At 57.8% G+C, this 20423-nt stretch overlaps 1 protein-coding gene across 11 annotated transcripts in view; it reads left to right on the forward strand.

Moving 5' to 3' along the window:
- Positions 1-1432: 1432 nt before the first annotated feature.
- Positions 1433-20423, forward strand: part of PTPRF (protein tyrosine phosphatase receptor type F) — an 84986-nt gene continuing 65995 nt past the window's right edge. For all 11 annotated transcript variants that reach the window (XM_032877524.1, XM_032877527.1, XM_032877534.1 and 8 more), the window contains exons 1-3: positions 1433-1517; positions 8414-8490; positions 15465-15600. In XM_032877524.1, the coding sequence (XP_032733415.1) occupies positions 15540-15600 (61 nt within the window). In that variant the 5' untranslated portion in view covers positions 1433-1517; positions 8414-8490; positions 15465-15539. The remainder of the gene's footprint in view (positions 1518-8413; positions 8491-15464; positions 15601-20423) is intronic.

Consider the following 20423-nt stretch of genomic DNA (forward strand, 5'->3'; position numbering starts at 1 on the left):
GTAGGGGCAGGTTCCCATCTTTCCCAGGGAGGAGGTGGTTCTGTGGCTGATTCTTAAATGGTGGTGATATGGACTGGGAGAGTGAGCCTGGAGCAGATGAGGAGGGGTTTGTTTTCGTGCCAATGGGTGTGGCTTTTGGTTTGGAGCTCACCAAGTCTCCCTCTGAGTTCAGACTTGGAATAAATCTTCAGATAAGTTGTAGGTTTAGCCCAGAAATTAATAAGGACAGCATTTGAGTTTGTTAGGAGAAGTCATAAACTCGGTACCAAGGGTGTTTTTTTGTGTGTGTGTTTTGAAATCAGGTTTGGGGGACCAGTGAAAGACTTGATTCAGATTCACCGTTGGAACTGGTGTAAGTATTAGGGTATCGGCCCGCCTCTGGTTGGGGTTGATATCAGGTCAGATAAGTAGAGGGTGAGCATGGGGATGATTTGTGTGGAGTTTCCGCAAAGCCAGTCTCATTAATCTCACGTTCTAAGATTATTATTAAAGTTGGGGTAAGTTAGGGTCTTAAATTGCCCCAAGGATTTGTGGGGTTTAAGGTCAGTATCTGTGGTAAGGTCCTTTTCTGATGACCCAATTCAGTTGTGGAATCGGGAATCCCAAGGCAGAAAGTATTGGTGTTGACCTGGGACTCAGAGTTTTATGTAGGTATGTAAGTTTTGTGTAAGTCTTGGGGTTCAGAAGAGACTACTGGGGTTTTATGTAAGTCTTGGGTGCAGAAGAGAGTACTGGGGTCCATAGCAAGGTAGCTGTTGCACTTTAAGGTCCATGTAGGGATCTGGGGATCAGCATTAGTGCTGGGGTCCATTTAAAGGCCAGAGTTGGTGTTGGTGTCACAATCAAGTTTAGGTGGGTAGAGATGATAAAGGGGTTTAAGACTCAGAACTCGTATTTGGGGTCAATATGGGGTGCAAATTAAAATGACCACTTGTGCCACTGCGGGGGCAGATTTAGGAGTTTGGACTCCATATTGTGTTGGAGATCGGTCTAGGCTCACTATCAGGTGCAAATTTGTAGACGGAGGAAATGTGGTCCTAGAGTAGTTATGAGGTTCGGATTATGAGTGGGAGCCACTAATAGGAGCTGGACTTCTTGTGGGAGTTTGGATCTGTCCATGCTCGTTACTGGGGTTCTGGTCCAATATTGGAGCTCCAGTCGGTTTAGACTCAGGGCTGGGTTGTGGCCTCGCTGGGCCTACGCGGCTCCCCCGCTCGGCAAGTGAGAGTGCACGAGGGGAGGGGCGGCGCCGGGGACGCGCACGGCAGGGGCAGGGGCGCGGGCGCGGGCGCGAGCGGGGGCGCGCGGCTGGAGCTGGCGCGGGAGCGGCGGGAGCGGTGGCGGCGGCGGCAGAGGCGGCGGCTCCGGCTCTGGCTCCGGCTAGGGCTCCGGCTCCGGCTTGGGTGGCGGTGGCGGGAGTGGGACCCGGCGGCGGCGGCGGCGGCAGAAGAGCGGCGGGAGCAGCGGCCCCAGCGGCTTGGGGGGGGACATGCGGACCGACGGCCCCTGGATAGGCGGTGAGTGACCCCCGGGCCCCCCTCCAGTCCCCTCCGCGTCGGTTCCTTCCCGGCTCTGGCCGCCCCCTCCCCGCGTCCTCCGAGCCCGGCTAGAGGCGCCGCTAAGGCCGGGCCGCGCCCCCACCTGCCGCGCCCGCAGCCTCGGCTGGGCCCCCCCCCCCCCGCCTGGCGGCTCCCCCCCCCGCTTCCCCCCCGGCACACCCCCCCCCCCCCCCCGCCACCGCCGCCGGCTGGCTAGCTCCTCGCCGCCCCTCGCCGCCCCCCTTCTCCCCGCCCTCCGCGCCGCACCTGAGCCGCAGCCCGCGCCCCCCAGTGCAAAGTTTCCCTTTGCATTTGTGCTCGGCGTCCTCGGGCCCGCCTCGTCTCCCCCCTGCGGCGCGGCGGCGCTCCGGGGGCGGCCCTCCACCTCCCACCGCCACCCCAGCCCGGGGCGGGTCCAGGCCGCGCCCCCGCCCCCGCCGCACAGGCGCCCCCTCCCAGCCGGCGGGGGAGCCGCAGCAGACGCGCCCCCGTCTCGCTCGCGGCCCCGGCGCACGTGCGGGCCCGGGGTGCGCCGGGAGCGAGTTTGGAGCCCCCCACCTGCCTCGGTCGCCCGCGCGGTTAAGGGAGGGGCCCGGGCGGGCTGTGCCCACCCCCACCCCGGCGCGAAGACCTGAAGGCCCCAGAGCGACCTGTCCCGTGAGGACGTGTCCACTCGGACCCGCTCCGGAAAGTTCACTCAGTCGCCGCCCCGCGTCCCGTCCCGTCCCGTCCCGTCCCGTCTCGTCCCGGTGTGCCCCGGTCCTCATCGCTGTGCCCACGTTTCAGGCTCAGCTTCTGCTTTCCTCGGTGTCTCGGCCTCGGTGCCCTTCAGTGTCTCTGTATCTCTGTCTCCCTGTGTCACTGCCTCCCAGACTCACCCCCCGCAGCCCCAGGGTTTCTCCCGCTGTGTGTGGCTCCCTCCCCGCGTCTCTGTACTCCCGTCCCCATCTCTGAGCCTGTCTCTCTCTCTCGTCTCATACTGGCTTTTTGATGTCTCTGTCTCCCACTGACCAGGATCTCTGCCCGCGCTCTGCTAGGCCCCCTCCTCATTTCTCTGGAATGCCGCCTCTCTGGTTCTTCCACCCCGGGGTGGGGGAGGGGCTAGCCTTTCTCCCCATTTCAACAACCCCCCCCCAACCGCGCAGTGCAGGGCCCCCCAAGGTGGAGCAGATTGGGCGGTAGGAGCCCGGTACCTGAGCTGCGAACTGGAAGGCAGGGGATTCTCTGGATTCCCCTGAGGGCAGCCAGGCAGAGCCTGGGAGGCTGGACTGCTGGGTGTTGGTGATGAAGGCTCCACTTTGGTTCCTGAAGAGACAAGGGCAGGGATCCAGAGTGACCTGGTGCACAATCCGGCCAGAAAATCCAGGAAAGTGCACTGGGGTGGAAGGCCTAGGAAAGGATCCAGGAGGATCTTTCCGGGGGATCCTCAATGGTGAGGGATCCCCTGGGAAGGGATCTGCTGAGAGATCCTTTAGAAGGCATGAGAGATCTGATGGGATCCAGAGGAGGGTTCTGAGAGGAAATCTCAGAAAATTCTATGCTTGGCGCCTTATTAACTCTTGCTTCAGGGAGCAAGAAAATCCCTGTTTTTCACTGATTATATGAATGAGCCTAGGGCTTCAAGAAGGAGCAGGTGTAACTCCCTAAGCACACCCTCCAACATCCGCAGCCCCAGGCACAGGCCACACAGTCACACACACTCTCTCTCTCTCTCTCTCTCTCTCTCTCACACACACACACACATACACACCACCCCTTCATTCCCGCACTCAGCTTCCCTCCCCACCCCTTGCCTTCTTGCCCTCACTCTTGCACACTGGGGCCTGCCCAGCCGCTGCAGCTCAGGTATCTCGCATGCCCATGCTCCGCTCGGTGTGCTCGCTTGTGCCCTCACAGCACCCCTTCGCACAGCCCGGGGAAGGGTGTGTGCACACTCACAGTCTAGTCTAGCACACTCCCCTGCACATACTTTCTTGTTTCCCTCTTATGATCTGAAATGTGTCTGCAGATTTGTTTTTCTCTCCAGTTGTTCTTTCACTTTCCTGTTTCTTTTCTTTAACAAGGAAATAGTTTTAATATTATTGCTTCCTTCCTCCTTGTCCTTCCTCCTGCAGCTCCTGGCCTCCTCTGTTCTCCCTTGTTCACACTGTGAGCATGGAGGTGGTGTCTGGGGCATTGATTTGGGGGCTGTTGAAGCAGTTGGAGGGGAATGGCTACACTAAGAGTAGATGGGCTGGAAAGCTTTTCTGGGGAATTGGGTTAATATGCAGCAAAATGCTGGCCCTGGCAGTTTGTGATCTCTCCACTCTCTCCCATCGGCCCTGACTAATAGGAGTTCAGTGTGGGGGACCAGGCCTCTTTGATGGAGACTGTGACACATGTCCTAGCTTCTCCACTTTCCAGCTTGTTCCTCCCTGCACCTCAGTTTCACCCCCTGGGAAATGGGACAGCTAATCCGACCCTGACCGGGTCCCCAGGCCATTGTGAGAATCCAAGGGACTGTGTGGCAGTGCATAATCAGCAATGGCAGGCCCGCCTGGTGTGACTGACACTGTTGTGTGCTTGGGCCAAGCTTGCAGCTAGGGCCCTGCCCTTGAGAAGCTCATGGTCCCTGGGGGAACAGATTGCATCATGGGAATGCAGAGCAATTCACTAACCTCTTATTGATTGCCGACTGTGTGCCAGACACTGGGCTAGGCACTTTCAGCCAGGCTGCCCTGCTTCCTAGGGGACTAGCCGCTGTGTGGAAGAGGCAGCCCTCCCCGCAGGAACTGCCGAGGTTGAGCTCAGCATCAGCTCATCTGAAGCAGCTGCGGTCCCGAGCTGAAGTCACAAGGCTGGGGAGTTTAAGGGTCAAAGTCAGATGAGTTCCAGAAGAGACTGAGAAGGGGCTATCTGAAGTGGGTTTTGAGGAATGAACAGGAGTTTTCCAGCTGGACATAGAGCACTCCAGGCAGAGAATATAGTGTGAGTGAAGACTCAGAGGTCTTGAGGAATTCTAAGGTATAGCAGATCCCAGAGCGCCTTTAATGTCTTGTAAGTAGCTGTAACTTTATTCTGAGAACATAGAAGGGAGACGCCGAAAACGTGAAGCTTGGGCTGGGGCCATGGAATGTGCTAGGATCATACTGATGTTTCCAGAAGAGGATTCCGTGGCTATGGGAAGTGGATGGACCCAGAATGCCCGGTGAGGAGGGTGCGGGTGAGAAGTGATGGTGGCTTGGATAGGGCAGTAGCATGGAGCCATCAAGAAGGCACATTGATCAGGACAGAATGATCTATTGGACGTGGAGGTAGAAGAGAGGAAGGAAGAGGTAGGGGTCCAGGTTCCTAAGAGTGACTGGGTGGGGCCTTTATGCCCTGCAACATCACTGAGCTGGGGATGGGAAGGAGAGGTAGATTGGGGGGTGGGGGGAGATAATGAACTTGAGGTCATGGTTGGACACGATGTCTTTGACATCTTTGGGACGTTTGAGTTCCTTTGTGGGCAGGGGAGACATCCAGGAGGGGGCTGGGTATGAGGCTCTGGAGTTTGGGAGAGAAACCTGGGCAGAGGAAGGGCAGAGATGTCTCTCAGAGAGTGCTGGGCTGTGCTTGTCAGTGGCTAGTGCAGGTTCTGCTTCCAGACTGCTGAGGCACCCCTCCGCTGACTAGCAATGTGACCCCAAGCAAGTTGCTTAAGTCTCTGAGTCCATTTTCTCCTTTGTCAGGTGGGGTATGAGACAGTTCCGAGCTCAGTGGGGTTGTGGTGAGGATTAAGGTTGGGTATGCAGGAGGTGCTTAGAACAGGGCCCGGCCTCTAGCGAACACGATAACTCAATGGTATTAGCAGGCAGTCCTTCTGGTAACCATCAGCGAGGGTGGTGCAGACCCACTCTCCTCAGACTCATGGGGTGAGGGCTGGCAAGGGGGTGCCTTTAAATCAATACCATGTTAAGGTGAGGAGGGCACCTGCTCTCCTAAAGTATTTGCCATCCTGAAGTGAGGTTCGTGGGTTGGGGGAGCTCAACCAGGAGAGCGTCTGGCCCCCAGCCGCCTGCCTTCGTTGTTGTCCATGGGAGCGTGTGTATTGCTAGGGTTTGTTTGTCCTTCTGATGGGCTGGAGTGAGACTGGAGGCCTCAGTGTGCTCCATCCCCTCTTTCCCCCTCCCCGCCGAGGCGCTGGGTGTCTGATGAGGTTGTGCGTCTGAGGTCCGGATGCGCAGGTCTCTACGTGTCCCTCACCTCCAGATCTGAGAGCAGTGGTTTTTGCTGCTCAGCAGTGTTTTGGCTGCTGCTTCTGGGGACCGTCCCTGGCGTAGCCGCAGGATCTGCCTGGGCGCTGCTCAGGAGGGGCCACGGCATTTCTGGTCCTGCTGCCAGGCAGGCCTCCAGGTGTGGCACATGCCCGAGAGCCCTCCTGGGGGCCAGCTGTGGATGGGTGCCAAGGCCTCTTACCTGATCCTGATCATCGCCGCCCACCTCCGCACTTCCAAGGCCTTTCTGGGGGCCAACGAGGGATTCCAGACTTGGGTTCGGTACCAGTTAGGCTCTTTCTGAGTAGCTCTCCAGTTGGCCTTCTGGGTGTATCTGGTGGTCCTGATTGTTCTGGGTTCGTCCCAGGGTAAGTGTAGAGTGGTTCTGGGAGCTGCTGCAGGTGACTGTGAAGGGTGATTCTGATTGCCTGTCCAGGCTGTTTTGGGGCCCGTTTGATCCTGGACTGGTGTGGTACCAGGTACTGTTCTGGCTGTTCCAGGATCCTGCCCTTGTGCTGTTCTATGTACTTTAATGCAAAGTTTTATCTGTTCTCTGACCCACCCACCTCTGGGCCATTTTGAACATAACACCTCTCCCAGGTGTGACTCCTGGTCAGTTTAGGTCCATGCCCCTAGTGTCAACTGGCTTAGGGGACCCTCCCCATTCCCTGCCTCAGACTCTGTCCCTCTGCCCCTGGGTCCCTGAGCAATGGAGGAGCCAACAGCCCACATCTGGCAGCATGAGGCCCTGGCGGGCGTCCCCAGACAAACTGGCCTTTGAGTCTAAGACGTGGAAGCTGGTTTGTCTGGCCAGACCTGCCTAGCAGCCTATGCGCTGGGAGCAGCGGCCACAGGGAACGCTGTAGAAACTCAGTGGACCTGGGGAGGGAGGTGCACAGCCCTTCTGAGGGCCAGGGCTATTGGTTCGGGCAGGGGCAGGGGCCAGCAGCGGCCCAAGAGGGGGTGAGCTGCAGGGTCAGCCCTGGACGGTGGTGGGTTGGTGAGGCCTGTTGTGGTCCTTTATGATGGCCTTTCCATCCGTGAGGACATCCTCCGTAGTGGCAAAGGTGGTCAGTCTCAAGGGAGGACAGTTCCCAGGTGCGGGAGGCTGGCTAGGTGTTGGCGAGGGCATCCTCTGACCCCCATCCCTGAGTGTCTGTTTTAGGAGGAGGCGTGGGGCAATTGCTGTGTTCCAAGTGGGCCCCGTGGCGTCAAGTCACTGAGCGGTGGCGAGGTGGTGACAAGACTGTGTGGGCATGTCCGACCCCCCACCCCAACCTGGGCTGGCGCCCACACTTCCGGAGGGAAGAGCCGGGCTGTGTGGCTGTGTGTGTGCCAACGGAGGAGGCATCCAGGGGCACACCTTCATTTTAAAAAATTATAGAGAAGCAGAAAGTCAAAACTAAATATTGCTGCTGAAGCTTCTTTGAGGGCTGCGCGTATGCTGCTGTGGTTCTTCTGAGCTGGGGTATTCTCTGTGCGCTCATTCATGTGTTCATCTGCTCATTCGGCATATCCTGGGGGAGCACCTACTACGTGCCTGCTCTCTGCTGGGGGCTGGGGACACGGAACTGAGCCGGGCACATGCGCGGCTTATGGTCGTGACTGGGCCACCACTCAGCAATTGTATTAAAAAAAAAAAATTGCAGGGCGCCTGGGCGGCTCAGTCAGTTAAGCATCTGCCTAACAGGTCATGATCCTGAGGTCCTGGGATCAAAACCCCCGTCAGGCTCCCTGCTTGGCGGGGTGCCTGCTTCTCCCTCTCCCTCTGCTGCTGCCCCAACTTGTGTGCTCTCTGTTTTTCTTTCTGTCAAATAAATAAAAATATATTTTTTTAAGATTTTGTTTATTTGACAGAGAGAGAGAGAGATCACAAGTAAGCAGAGAGGCAGGCAGAGATGCAGGCTCCCTGCCGAGCAGAGAGCCTGATGAGGGACTGAGTCCCAGGACCCTGAGATCATGACCTGAGCCAAAGGCAGAGGCCCAACCCACTGAGCCACCTGGGCACCCTTAAAATCTTTTTTATAAGTTAAAAAAATATATTGGTGACATTTGTGGCCACTACTCCTAGGCAAAGTCCAAGCATGTAGTCTGGGACACCATGGAAGGTCTCCCTGAGAAAGTGCCATCGGCTCCGCAATCCAAGGGGTGCTTGGCAGAGGTGTCCGGGTAGCGTGTTTCGGGCACTGACAGGGCTGGAGACTGCACAAAATGGGGCACATTTGAGGATCAGAAGAGGAGGTTCTTGTGGTTGGCTGGCAGGCCAGAACTGGGGGTGGGGCGCAAGGGTGGAGGGGCCTCTGCTCCGCTGGGGGGGTCCCAGAGCGGTCTAACTGGCGGGGGTCGTGGGGGGGCTAGCTGCAGGGTTGGCGGGGGCTTAGTCTGCGTGTTGCTCGCAGCATACTTGGGTACCTGGAAGAAAGCCCAGCACATAGTAGATGCTCAGGAGTCCTGAAAAGAGTGAGTGAGCAAGTAGAGACGATGGGCATTTTTACTGAATGGGGAATGTCCTGCATGAATAGTTTCAAAACCTATTTTTTTTCCCCCATAAACAGCAGATTTTGAATGTCTTTCTGTGTCACTATCTACTCTGCTGTGCTGACATTCTTGGTGTTTTCTCATGCTTTCCTCTCTCTCCAGGAAGGAGCGGAGACCCCGGTGCCCTCCCCTCAGTACTGGTTGTCCAAGAGTGACTGACGTGAGCAAGCAGAGACCTGGTGAGTGTGCCCCAAAAGGTGGCAGGAGCCGGGCCGCAGAGGGGTCCTATGGCCAGGCTGAGTGGCTGGGACTGTGATGCAGGCTGGCGGGGAGCCGTGGAAGAGTTGCCACTGGGCACATGACACAGTCCGGGGTGCACACGGCTGAGGGATGCTGAAGGACCAGGGAGGTGGTGATGGAGGTGGAGAGAAGGGACATGAGTGCCATATAGGGACATGGAGGAGATGGGACACGGCGAAGGGCTGAATGTGGCACATGAGCGGGGAGGGGAGGTGTGAAGGGTGATGCCTGGGTTTCTGGACAGAATGCTTGATGGAGGTGGGTGGGGAGTGATATCCAGCTCGTCAGCTGCTGTAGGTGTGAAATAGGCTTCTGGGTGATGTTCTGGGACTTACACTGGTATCTGTCTGCTTCTCCATTTGTTCCCGTCTCCTGGGGGCTGTGGTAGAGAGAGCAAGGCACTCCCGAGATCCGGGCACTTCCTTCCCTGTCTCTTCACTTCTCTCACTGCCTTTCTTCGGGAAGCACAGAGCAGGTGGGTTGGGGTTGGAGATAGAACGTGGTGAGCCTTGGGTGTCCAGCTAAATAAAGACTCTATTGACTTTTTCCTGTGGGTGGTACGGAGACATTGAAGGTCCGTGCGCGGAGAAGCATCAGCCGTGCGTCCGTCTCTCCGCTTGCCCACCCATTCAGTCCTGAAACACTGTCCATGCGTCTGCTAAGGAATCAAGCAGTAGAATGCACCGGAGGGCCATGATTGCCTTCATGTTCTTATAAGCTGGGGTGGGGGCGGGTGGCATTGTTTGTGGGCAGGGTGGATGGGAGCAAGCTGAGGCAGGAAGCACCCTGAAGAGGTCCACGCTCCTGGGGTCTCACTGGCATGGCATGTAGTGGTTGGAGAAGAGCAGTGCAGATTCTTTTTTTTTTTTTTTTTGCTTTAAAGATTTTATTTATTTATTTGACAGAAAGAGACACAGCATGAGAGGGAGCACAAGCAGGGGGAGTAGGAGAGGGAGAAGCAGGCTTCCCGCTGAGCAGGGAGCCCAATGTGGGGCACAATCCCAGGACCCTGGGATCATGACCTGAGCCGAAGGCAGGCACCTAACCAACTGAGCCACCCAGGTGCCCCAGGCAGTGCAAATTCTGACTTACTGCCCGGTTGGTTGTGTGGGGAGAGGAAGAAGGAGAATTTGAGGAGGACTGACTGGCTTGGGGGACCAGGTCCGTGGTAGTGCTTGTCACTAAGATGGGGACCAGGGGTTGGGGATGGTTCTGGGGAGGATGAGTTCTGGTTGGGCCATTTTCCCTAAGCTCCTGGAAGGCCCAGCCCTTGGCTGTCTTGTTCATCTCCCTGCCCCTTGGCTCAGCGCCCAGTAGGGCCCACTGAATAGTTCTGCACGGTCAGCTGATGAGAGGGGTCATAAGAGATGGGTTCGGCCTAAGCAGAGAAAGGGAATGAGCATGTATTGGGGATCTGTTAGGGGCCAGGTCCTATGCATGACTAAGTGGGCATTGGGATAAGGTGGAGGGTGCAGCAGGAAGGCTGTGTCACAGGTGGGAAAGGCTGGATGGGGAGGCATGTGTCCCTTCATCTGTCCATCCTCAGATGTTGGGTCTGACCTACCTGGGAGCCCATTTGCAGCAAAAAAGGTGCCTGAGAGCAGAGTTCTCTGTCTTGTAGGCAGGCCATTGCTGATGGCCTATGTGAAGGGGTGTGGAAGATGTCCTGTAAGTCCTGGCTTCCAGAGGCAAGGCTGACTTCGAGGGGGAGTGGGAGATGCTCTACAATCCTGAGGCCTGGGGACAACGGATAGAAGAGTTAAGCCAGGCTGGGATGTCTTTGGGTGGAGGGCCCAAGGTGCTCACTGGCTTCTGGACTAGGCCCTGGCCTACGTCAGCAAAGGATCTTGCTGTCTATAGCAGCGTTTTTCAACCTCAATAGTATCAACATTTTGGACCAGATAATCCTTTGTTGCAGGGGTCTGGCCTATTACCGTAGGATATCTAGCAGCATGCCTTGTTTCTTCCTGCTAGTTGCTGGTAGCACTTGCCCCTCACCTCCAGTCTCGGTGGTAAAATATGTCTCCACACGTTGCCCATTAGTCACACAGGAGTTGGGGGCAGCTACAGAATCACCCTGGATTAAGAACCCCCGTTCTGGGGTGCCTGGGTGGCTCAGTCGTTTAGCTGAGGTCATGATCTCAGGGTCCTGGGATCGAGCCCCACATCGGGCTCCTTGCTCAGCAGAGAGCCTGCTTCTCCCTCTCCCTGCCTCTTCCCCTGCTTGTGCTCTCTCTCTCTGTCAATAAATAAATAAAATCTTAAAAGGAAAAGAATCCCTGGTCAACACCACCACTTGCTGCCTTCACTAAACTGGGGAGGGTCACTCAGGGGCGATTCACAGGGATGCGGCATTCGAGCTGAGTTCTGAGGGGTAAGTGCACGGCTGGGGGCAGGAGAAGGGTGTTCCTCCCGGTAGGGGGATCAGCAGGTGCTGAGGCCTGGAGGTGCTGGGGAGCATTCACCACAGGGAGGTTCTGCTGCCGGAGGGAGGGCGCCGGAGGGCTGGTGGCTTAGTGGGGCTATAGCTGTAGGCAGGTGCCTCTGCTGGACCTCATGCCGCCTGGAGAGACTCTGGGTTGTGCTTCCTAAGTTCCCCCTCCATTCCCCGGGGAGCCCAAGGAGCCCAGGGCTGTAAGAGAGTAGGGGGCCCACTGTGGGAGAGTGGGCCGGCTGTTACAAGCTATGCTTACAGGCTCTGGCCACCTGGCCGGCTGAGGGAAGCTGCCTCCTGCTGCCTGCCGCCTTCCCCAGGGCTGGGGTCGAGGCTGAGGCTGATTTATTCCCGTCATAATTCCGCGGTCGGTTTGGTGAGAGTTGGAAACATGTTGGTTTTCCTTCCCAAGTGTAACAAGGCCTGTTTCCGCCTCCACGGCCGCTGCTGCAATGCCACGCGGTGAACTGTCCAGGACATGACAAAAGGGCTCGGTTAGCTGCCCGCGGCTTTGAACGTGAGCGGCTCCGGCTCTCCCTGCCCTCCCTGCCCTCGGGCTTCTCTTACCCAAGCATTGGTCTCTCCTCTTGGGGGCCCTGGGGACCCCTCCTCCTGTTGATGTCCATTTTGGGGCCCCAGCCTCCAGGGAGCCAGGGTCCTGCTCTGGGGGTAGGGAGCTGTAGGAACAGGTGGTATTTGGAGACTAATTAATATTTGTGAATAATAACACGTGCCCAAGGGAAACAAATCAATCTGTGTTTGCATATTCATGAAGAGGACTCAGAATGATCCCAGCTGTTCTCCAGCCAGGGATACCCCCCAACACCGCTGTCTCTGGCGTAACATGGTCTCTCAGGGCTGGGGGGACCCATTGAGGCTTGATAGGGGTGCTTAGGTCGGGCTGCCTGGAGGTGACATGGCCTCTGTGTTACATACATTTCCAGGACATTCTTATTTGAGTCTTGTGGCTTGGTGTGGTGCCTGCCCCTTCCTTTTTCCTCAGAGCAGTGATTCGCAGGCTCTTTGATTTTGCAAACCAGTACACTTTCCAGAAGTACTTGGGGCTCAGACACGGGAATGGCAATTTTTTATTTGGCCAGGTAAGGATGTTATAGAAAATACTGCTATCGGCTACCACCCTTATTGCACACCAGAAAGGACATTTTAACACCAAAACACAATTTGAGAATAAAGGACAGTTCTTTCCAAGAAAGGGCGTTTGCCAGCCTTACACTGACGTAGCAAAGGAAGGATGTATCCAAACCATTCTGAATGTAGAAAAATCACACCCAGCTATATTCCTATAATGTCATACGGTATGGAGTTGTTTACCTGCTCCAGTATGTCAGTTGGTAGGACCAATGGGCCACAGTGCATTTCAGAGACAAGCCTTCGTTAATGTCAAGAGCTCAGGCCTTGTTCTCGCCTCAGTTGTTAGAAACACAGACTCACCCAGCCATGCTGGGGGGAGTGGACACTTGGCTCTTAACACTGTCGCACTGGATTCAGAGGGTACTCGGCGACCCCATCAGGGTTAGCATCAGCTTCACCTCCCAGCTCCTTTCCCACCTTCTCCCCCCAGGTGACCTGGAGCACTCTGGGGTGGGGACAGGGCCAAGGTCTAAACTAAGGTGAGGCCCAGGCATCTAGGACTCGGAGGAGGGGGCCCCGGGGCTGGGGGCAGGTTGTGTTTCCAGAGTCGGAGGCAGGCAGCAGCTTGCTCTCGCTAGGAACTGGTGACCTGAGAACCCCTGGCTTAGACGGCAGTATGATTGCTGGAGCAGTCCCCTGAGAATGTGTCTTTGCCCGTGTGTTCCCAGTGTTTCCAGTCTCTGGGTAGCTGTGTCCCTGTGTCCACGGACCTCTGGGAGAAGCTCTTTGGAGAGGGAATATCTTTGTTTTCAACTTCTCTACCTTTGTCTGTCCTGCTTTGTGTATCTGGATAGCGTGATAATATCCCCAACTTAGATACACAGGGGGCCCTTGGAGTCCCCAGGTCAGTGTCACTTGTCTTTCTCACACTGGGGAGGGGCTTATCGGGGCCCCAATTCTCCTGACACCCACGGCCAGAATCATATCCTAGACTGCACCACAGGACCTCTGTTCTGGAGTTAGGCCCCCTCGACGGCTGTCCTGGGGACTCCCACCCCACGATGTCTGTGTCGGGGTTGGGGTATGTCCCATAATAATGTACTGGCAAGTTATGCCCCTGTAATGTCTGTCAGGTAGCTCCACCCCCAGGATGTCTGCACCTTCTGTCTACTCTTCTGTGATGTCTGGATTGGACGGCCGCACCTCCACGATGTGCCCACCCAAGAGTTTAGGGATCTGATTCCCATAGCCAGACAGGGATACGCCGCCATGAGACGCGTGCTGGGGCGTTCCATGTCCTGCTTGCCGGGCTGTGCGCTTGTGCCTCCATGATCTCCCTTCTTTGTACCTTTATCACCTTTAGTTCATACCAGGGAGATCTACCCCCATGCTGTGAGTTCCTCCCCATGCTGTGGGGTCTGCCCCGGGGAGGAGGCTCCAAGCCTCTCTGTGAATATGCTATCGTTGCACACCGTGATACTGGGACTAGCCCCCCTGCCCCGTCTTTGGTGCAACAACCCACCCCTGAGCTGTAAACCCACGGTGTCTGTACCAGGGGCGACAGGATGACTGTGTCAGGGGGCTGCAGCCTGGCCAGTTCACTGCCGGATGTCTGCCTTAGAACTTGAATTCTATGGTTGGTGCCATGGCTTCACCTCAGCGCCGTGGCACCCAAGCTCAGTGGGACCTCTGTCCCAGACCGGCTGAACCAGGCATCATGGTGGGGACCCCCTCTCTCCTGGTCTCAGCCACCAGAACTTTGTGATCCCTGAGGGGAACCCCAGGCATGGTGTAAATGGGGCCGGATGCCCACTGTGCCCCTTCGGCTCTCTTGCCTTTGCTTCTTAGTTGCTGTCTAAGGCTTGTAGCCAGCTCTTGGGACAAAGGACATCTCCCGCACTTTGCCCTCTGTGCTCAGCCCCCGCCCCACTTCTCAGCCCTGCCTGTTTTGTCTTAGCACCTCTGCTTACCTACCGCCCTCCAGTCTTCTGACCTCTGACTGTCCCCGTTGAGACAAGAGTTCGAGTTCCAGGCAGGAGCAGAGCCGTCTTCGAGCCCGGCCCCGGCACTTCCTTGCGAATCCTCCTACCACTGTGGGCCAGCTGGGACCTGAGTCTAACCTAGACTCTCCCCCCAGAGTCCCTGGGACCACTGCGGGGTGCCCGGGGGTGTTCGTCATCACCCCGGCCCCTCTGCATCCTGCTGTGCTTCCAGAGCATTAGCAAGGGGCTTCTTATGTGCCAGCCGCCTGCTCAGAGTGAAGTGTGAGCAGAGCTGGTGGGAGCTGTTGGGGATTCCCTGAAGCCCCCTGCAGGGACATCATCAGGGCCGTGGAGTAACAGCGGTGCAGTCGGTGCAGTCGGTGTGCTGAGGCTTCACACAGGTGCCTGGCAGACTGGGAGGGCACACCTGCCGGAGGAACCCTAGGAGCAAAGGCCTGGGAGACGTTCCACCAGTCCCAAACACAGCCTTCCCTGTGCACAGGTGCCTGGCTCAGGCTGGCAGGTGGTTCTGAGCAAGCAGCTCCCAGAAGCTGGATCCGCCCTGGGCCACTAGGGCAGGGGCAGAGGAGGTGCAGGTGGAATCTGAGGGTCCAGCACCCCTATCCCTGGCCACACCAGGGCCTCCCTGGGGTTTCCTCTTGGAGTGGGAAGATGCCATGGGAATTGGGTAGGACGAGGGTGGCCAGGCAGGGCAGCTACGACTTGTCAAGAGCATGTCCTGGCGAGCCTGGACGGGCTGGGCTGTGGCTTTGGTTTCAAGCCACTGATACCTGGATCCTGTCTGCTGCTAACAAGTCTGTGCTCTGGGGCCTGTCCTCAGCGTGCGGGGTCTGGCCCACTGCCTCCTCCCTCCCTGCGACGGCGAGAAGAGACAATGGATCCCCCTGGCTGGATGGGTCTGCTACCTTCTCACTGTCCCTATCTCTGTCTTATTTTGTTTGGTCTGTATGTCTCTGTGTCTTCTGACCCTGTTTCCCCATTCGAGTCTCCTAATGGAGGCAGGTTGGAAACTCACAGTCTGGGACAGAACAGCCCTGTCCATCCTCTGGTCTCAGTGGCCCCCTGCCCTTCTACTCAGGTTTAGAGAATGACCTGAAGGCCTCTTGTGCTGTCTCCCTATGGTGTGACTGTTGGGTTGTCCTTGGGGTCACTGAGGTGGGGGGATCCATGAGGAGCCTGGGTGGTCACAGGGCTCTGTGGGTCTGGGTGGTCATCGCACAGTCCAAGGTCGAGGAGGGGGCTGTGTCTGTGGAACCGGGCTTTGGATGGTCAGTGAGGATGAGCGGGGTCTGGGTGTTGAGTGGGGGCTAGGAGGTGGCACAGGTGGGCGGTAGGGACCTTGCTGGATACAGGCTAACTGGCTGTGCCCTTCTCTCCATCACAGGTTGATTGTTCTGGGCTGTGGCCGGCCCTGGTGCTGGGGCCCTGGACGGCCCCTGAGCCAGCTCCAGGGAAGACGATGATGCCCCTTGTGCCCGCGCTTGTGATGCTTGGTTTGGTGGCAGGTGCCCATGGTGACAGTAAGTCTGACCCATCAAGCTGCACATTCCTCCTAGCAGGATCCTAGGGTGGGGAATACGGGCAGCTAGGGCAGCTACTACAGGAAGCAGGATCCTTAGACAACCCCCTAGAACCCCTACTGTTAGAGAACCTCCCCCAAGAAGTACTCCAGCACCGTGCTTCCTAGGAATGGCCTGTGGAATGCCTGCATGTCCCTTAAGGCACTCTAGGGTGGGGCATGGCTAAGTGTGACCCCGTTTTATGGAACGGGGGTGAGACATGTCCAGGATTCATGTGGTCATCGGGTGACGTGCTTAGGCGTGTACTGTGTCTGCCACTGCAGATCTGTCCAGAAGACGCAGTGTGAGCTGTGTCAGAGTTGAGTGGGAATGGGAGGGGTGGCACACAAGCGATGTGCACAGGTGTGTGAATGGGACACCGGCGGAGTCTACAGGTCCACGGAGTGATCAGAAGCCAGAGCCCCCGTAGCCCTTTCCCTGGGCCGGACCCTGGGGTTCAGATGTGGGGACACTGAGCCCCTCCTTCCCCTTCCCCACTGCCTTCTAGGCCAAGGGGCAGGAGCCCCCTTCCCCCAGCCTCTCGGCGTAGGGAATGGGGGGAAGATTGCACCTGGTCAGTAGGAAGCTGGGCCGTGTGTGGTGTGTGTGTGTGTGTGTGTGTGTGTGTGTGTAAGTGAGATTGTCCCCTGCCCAAATCCAACTCCGAACTTTCATCCCTTTCCTGCTGCCCTTCCCCCTGCCTGGCACTATGAGACTGGCCGCAGCCCGCCCCGTCACCATGGTTACCACTGCTTGGTTACTGGTGGGAGGCGGAGCACAGGGCAGATTTAGCCAATCTGCACGCCGACTGGGAGGGGTGAGGTCGGAGCCAAGGTCCCTGGGGGAAGGGGCTGTTCCCAGCCTGTCCAGAGCCCAGAGGTGGCCAAGGGCCAACCTGGGGGTCAGCAGGCCATAGGGCTTCCCTCACCCCCCACTCCCAAGTATCTCGGCGCAGATCTCTCTCCTTGCCCCACCCAGGAGGTCTTTTCTTCTAACGGCTCATTAATTATTCAGGACCAGATCCTGGAGAGGGGTGGGACCAGGGCACCCCGCCCTTTGTCCTCTGAGGCTGGGCCCTGGTGGGGCTAGTAGGGCTTGGGAAGGGGAGCCTGTTCCCCCTGGGGGTTGGGGGAGGGGGTGGTGAAGGGCAGTGGGAGTTCTGAGGTGCAGGCCCACGTCGGGGTGGGGGAGATCTCCAGGCCTGGCTGGGGCTGCTAGGGAGAGCTTGTGCCCACATGGGCAGGTTGGGGTGGAAGTCACTGGGTGTGGCTCTGACGTTGGCTGGGAGGCAAAGGCTTGTCAACAATCAGGTGTGGTCAGTCGCCCTTGGACACTGAAGTACTGTCCTGCTCCCCGACCTCACCCTGGACAGTCTCGTGGCCTTTGGACAGGAGATCGAGGGCCAAGGGAGGAACGCCCAGCTGGCCTTGCAGACAGCACATCCTGGGAGACTAACTGCTTTCCCTTCTTGCTGCAGACCAAACGTGCCCTGGCGCGTCCCCTCATCCCCCCAGACCTGTTCCTCTTTCTGGGCTCACTCTCCTGGCCAAGGCATCACCACCCGCCCCACCGAGTCAGAACCCCGGGGCCTCCTCCCTATCTCATCCCCTATGTCCAATCCATCATCAGCTTCTGTTTCTCACTTCTGAACATCTTTGGAATGCATCCCCCTTCCCCTCCACTGCCTTCACCCAAGCCACCCTCTGCTCTTGTTTGGGTTTTTACACGAAGTTGCCTCCCCATGGCTTCCCTGCCTCAGTTCCCCCATAAGCCATTCTTCTTTCCAGAGTAAGTCTGGTTGAAAACGAAAGCCTATGTTGCCCCTCAGTTTAAAATCCCTCACTCTCCTTCCCTGTTGCCTCCAGTATCAAGCTTAGGGGTCTCAGTGCTTCTCAAGGCCCTGCATTTTCCAGCCTCTGCCAGCCTCATCCTTCACCCTGCGCCCCACCCCGCGCCCTGCCGTGCTGACGTCTCTGTTGCCCATGCACTCCCCAGGCTCCTGTTCCTCCTGATGCCTCTGCTGGGAATACTCTTCCCTGACCAGTTCCTGTACACTTCCTCCAGCAGTCTGGGTCATGGGCCACTTGGGGGGCAGAGTGGAACAATATTTGGAGCAGAGTCCCAGAACCTCCATGCTGGTCCCCTGAGACCGAGAACCCAAAGCCCAGGGTCTGGAAGGTAGGAACCAGCTGGAGATGCTGAAGTAGGGTGAGTGAGGCTCTGTTCCCAGGCAGAGAGCCATGTGAGAGTGGCCTGGGCTGGGAGCTATGGGGACCTGGCCCCTGTCTTACAGACCTCCCTATGCCATGTACGCTTTTGGAGCTGTACCCTTCCCACCGTGGTCAGGCTTAGGGGCTTGGGAGCTTTCTAGGCGGGGGTGACTGGGCAAACGTGGACGGAGCTGCCGCAAAACGTAGGGCAGGCACCCCCAGAGGATTGACGACCGGAGTAGTGAAGCGCGGAGCGGACAAATGTGTTTCTATAGGCCTCTTAACGAGACAAATGAATGGGAGCCCTGGCCTCTGAAGGGAGTGGAGGGAAGGGGGGTGGAGAAGCAGCTGCCAGGAGTGAGCCCAGAGGCCCCAGCGTTGCCGCCGAGTCAGCACCGTTGGAGACCGAGGCACGCGGGGCTTGGGCAGTTCCCCGAGCGCAGGGCTTTGTGGTTTCTCAGGGAAGCGGCTTGTGGGGCTAGAGGCAGTCCTGAGCAGGAAGAGGTTTCTCTACTGCCCTAATGTGCAAGTCAGGTGCCAGGTGGCTGCACGGGCCTGCCTTTGGACCCCGCAGTGTGAGGTACTCTGGCCTGTGCTCTGTTGGGGGGCAGCACCGCACAGAGGTCGTGACGTAAGCCCCTGGTGGGGGCACTATGAGGCTTCCTGGAAGAAGGGAACCCTAAAGGGTGACTGGACATTTGCTAACGGGGGGTGGCGCATAATGGGGTGAGATGTCAGGGTTGCGGAAAGGAACGGCCCTGGGCTTCTCCATGGAGCTCAGGAGAGAGCCACAGGGTGAAAACCTTTTGTCCCCAGACAGTGTGGGACAGAGGCAGGGATGCAGCACAGGTGATCAGCTTTGAGCGGGGTCCCTGGTTACAGCCCAGGGACTTGGAATCCTAAGAGCACGGAGCAGGATGCCTCACTTCGGGAGGGGTGGGGGTAGGGTGGGGGCAAGGGCCCGTGTAGCTGAGGGGGTGTGTGTCCTGTTCTATCCCTGCCCTGCCAGCCTTGTGGTAGACAGGGCCACCAGGTGGGTAGGGCCTGCTGGCCTGCCTAGACTCTGCCCTCTGTGGCACTTCCAGCAGATTGCTTGCTCTCTCTAGGCCTGTTTCCCTGTTGCACAATGAGAGTAATCATTCCTACCTGGAAAGGTTAACTGAGGTCCCATGTTCAAGGCACCTGGTACCTGGTGTGTGGTCCCTCGATCCAAGGCCATGACCCAGGGCGCCCTGTGTGTCCCCTGGGAACCCAGGGCTGTCTCTGAGCATGGTCCCCTCTGGAGAGCACCGGGAGCAGTCATAGGAGCCAGAGTTAATGAGTCCCCAGCTTATTAGACCGTTCAGGGCCTGGGAACTCCACCTCCAGGAGTTCCCTCCCCTGCTTCGCTGTCCCTCACTCCCTTGTGGCTCTGTGTCTGTTCTCTGCTTCCGTGTATACCCATGTGCACGTGTGTGTACATACTCCACAGGGAAGGCACGAGATAGCAGTCTGTCTCCCGGTGGAGGAGCCTTCAAGGGGGCCCACTTTGGCTGGCTGAGCACCCGTCACCCGGAGGCATGCCCACCTTCTCCCCAAGCCAGCCCACTGATTTCCTTTATGAGGCCACTCATTCCCACTGTGCGTGGGCTCAGTGGCCTGCTTGCACAGAGAGTGTCCCTGGGCATACTCTGGGAGCTCTACCCAAAGAGATGTGTGGCCCCCCCAACCTCCATGCAGTGAGGAAGGGGTCAGGAGGGGTACAGAAAGTCAGAAGTTCTTCAGACCCTCTCTGAACACCAGCTGGGAGTCAATAGGAGGCCAAATGGTCAAGTGGCCTGACGTTGATGGCATGCCGGTTGCGGTCGTCAGTCAGTGTAGCTGTGATCAGTGCTGGAATGGGAACCCCAAGTGCTGCTGGACGCAGGGCAGGCTCCCACAGGGGGTGGGGTACAGGAGAGGGGCAGGGCACACAAAGGCAAGGAGATGCCCATCGGCCTGGCCTGTCAGGGCAAGTCCCCCAGGGCTAAACTGTGTGCAAGGCACAGTACTCAGCCCATGGTAGGTGTTCGGTTTGGAAAGAGTCAAGAAAGGTGAGCCTGGAGAGGTTAGCAGGAACGCGTGTGGGGGACGGCAGCAGGGAGACTGCAGTCAGCACAGAGATTATAGCTGGGGAGAGACCTGGTCAGATGTGTGCTCCCCAGAAGTTGGCCTGTGGAACCAAAAGGGCAAGGGCTCGGCAGGGCTTTGGGACAAGGACAAGCTGGGCTTTGGCTGCAGGGTGGGTGAGGAGACACTGGATGGGAGTGGGAGTGGGTTTGGTAAGCTGAGACTGGAGGGAGGGGAAGAGTCTGCCCCCTGGGCAACAGGCTTGGGAGGCGCTGCCAGTCTGGCCAGTGGGTGGGCTGGGCGGGGCGCTGGCTCCTCTCCAGCCTCCAAGGGGGTTCTGCCTACTCGGTGGCCCCAGGCCTTGGGCCCCGTCCAGCTTCCATACAGTGCTCAGGCCTTTTCCCTTCTCTCTGCTCTCTCCTCTCTTGTGACCCGGACCTGGCTCTCCTCCCCAGCTTCTGGCTCTTTGTTTGGCGGGGAGGCCCC

This window comes from Lontra canadensis, unplaced genomic scaffold, assembly GCF_010015895.1.
Source record: "Lontra canadensis isolate GAN:19392208 unplaced genomic scaffold, GSC_riverotter_1.0 scaffold60, whole genome shotgun sequence".
NCBI lineage: Eukaryota > Metazoa > Chordata > Mammalia > Carnivora > Mustelidae > Lontra > Lontra canadensis.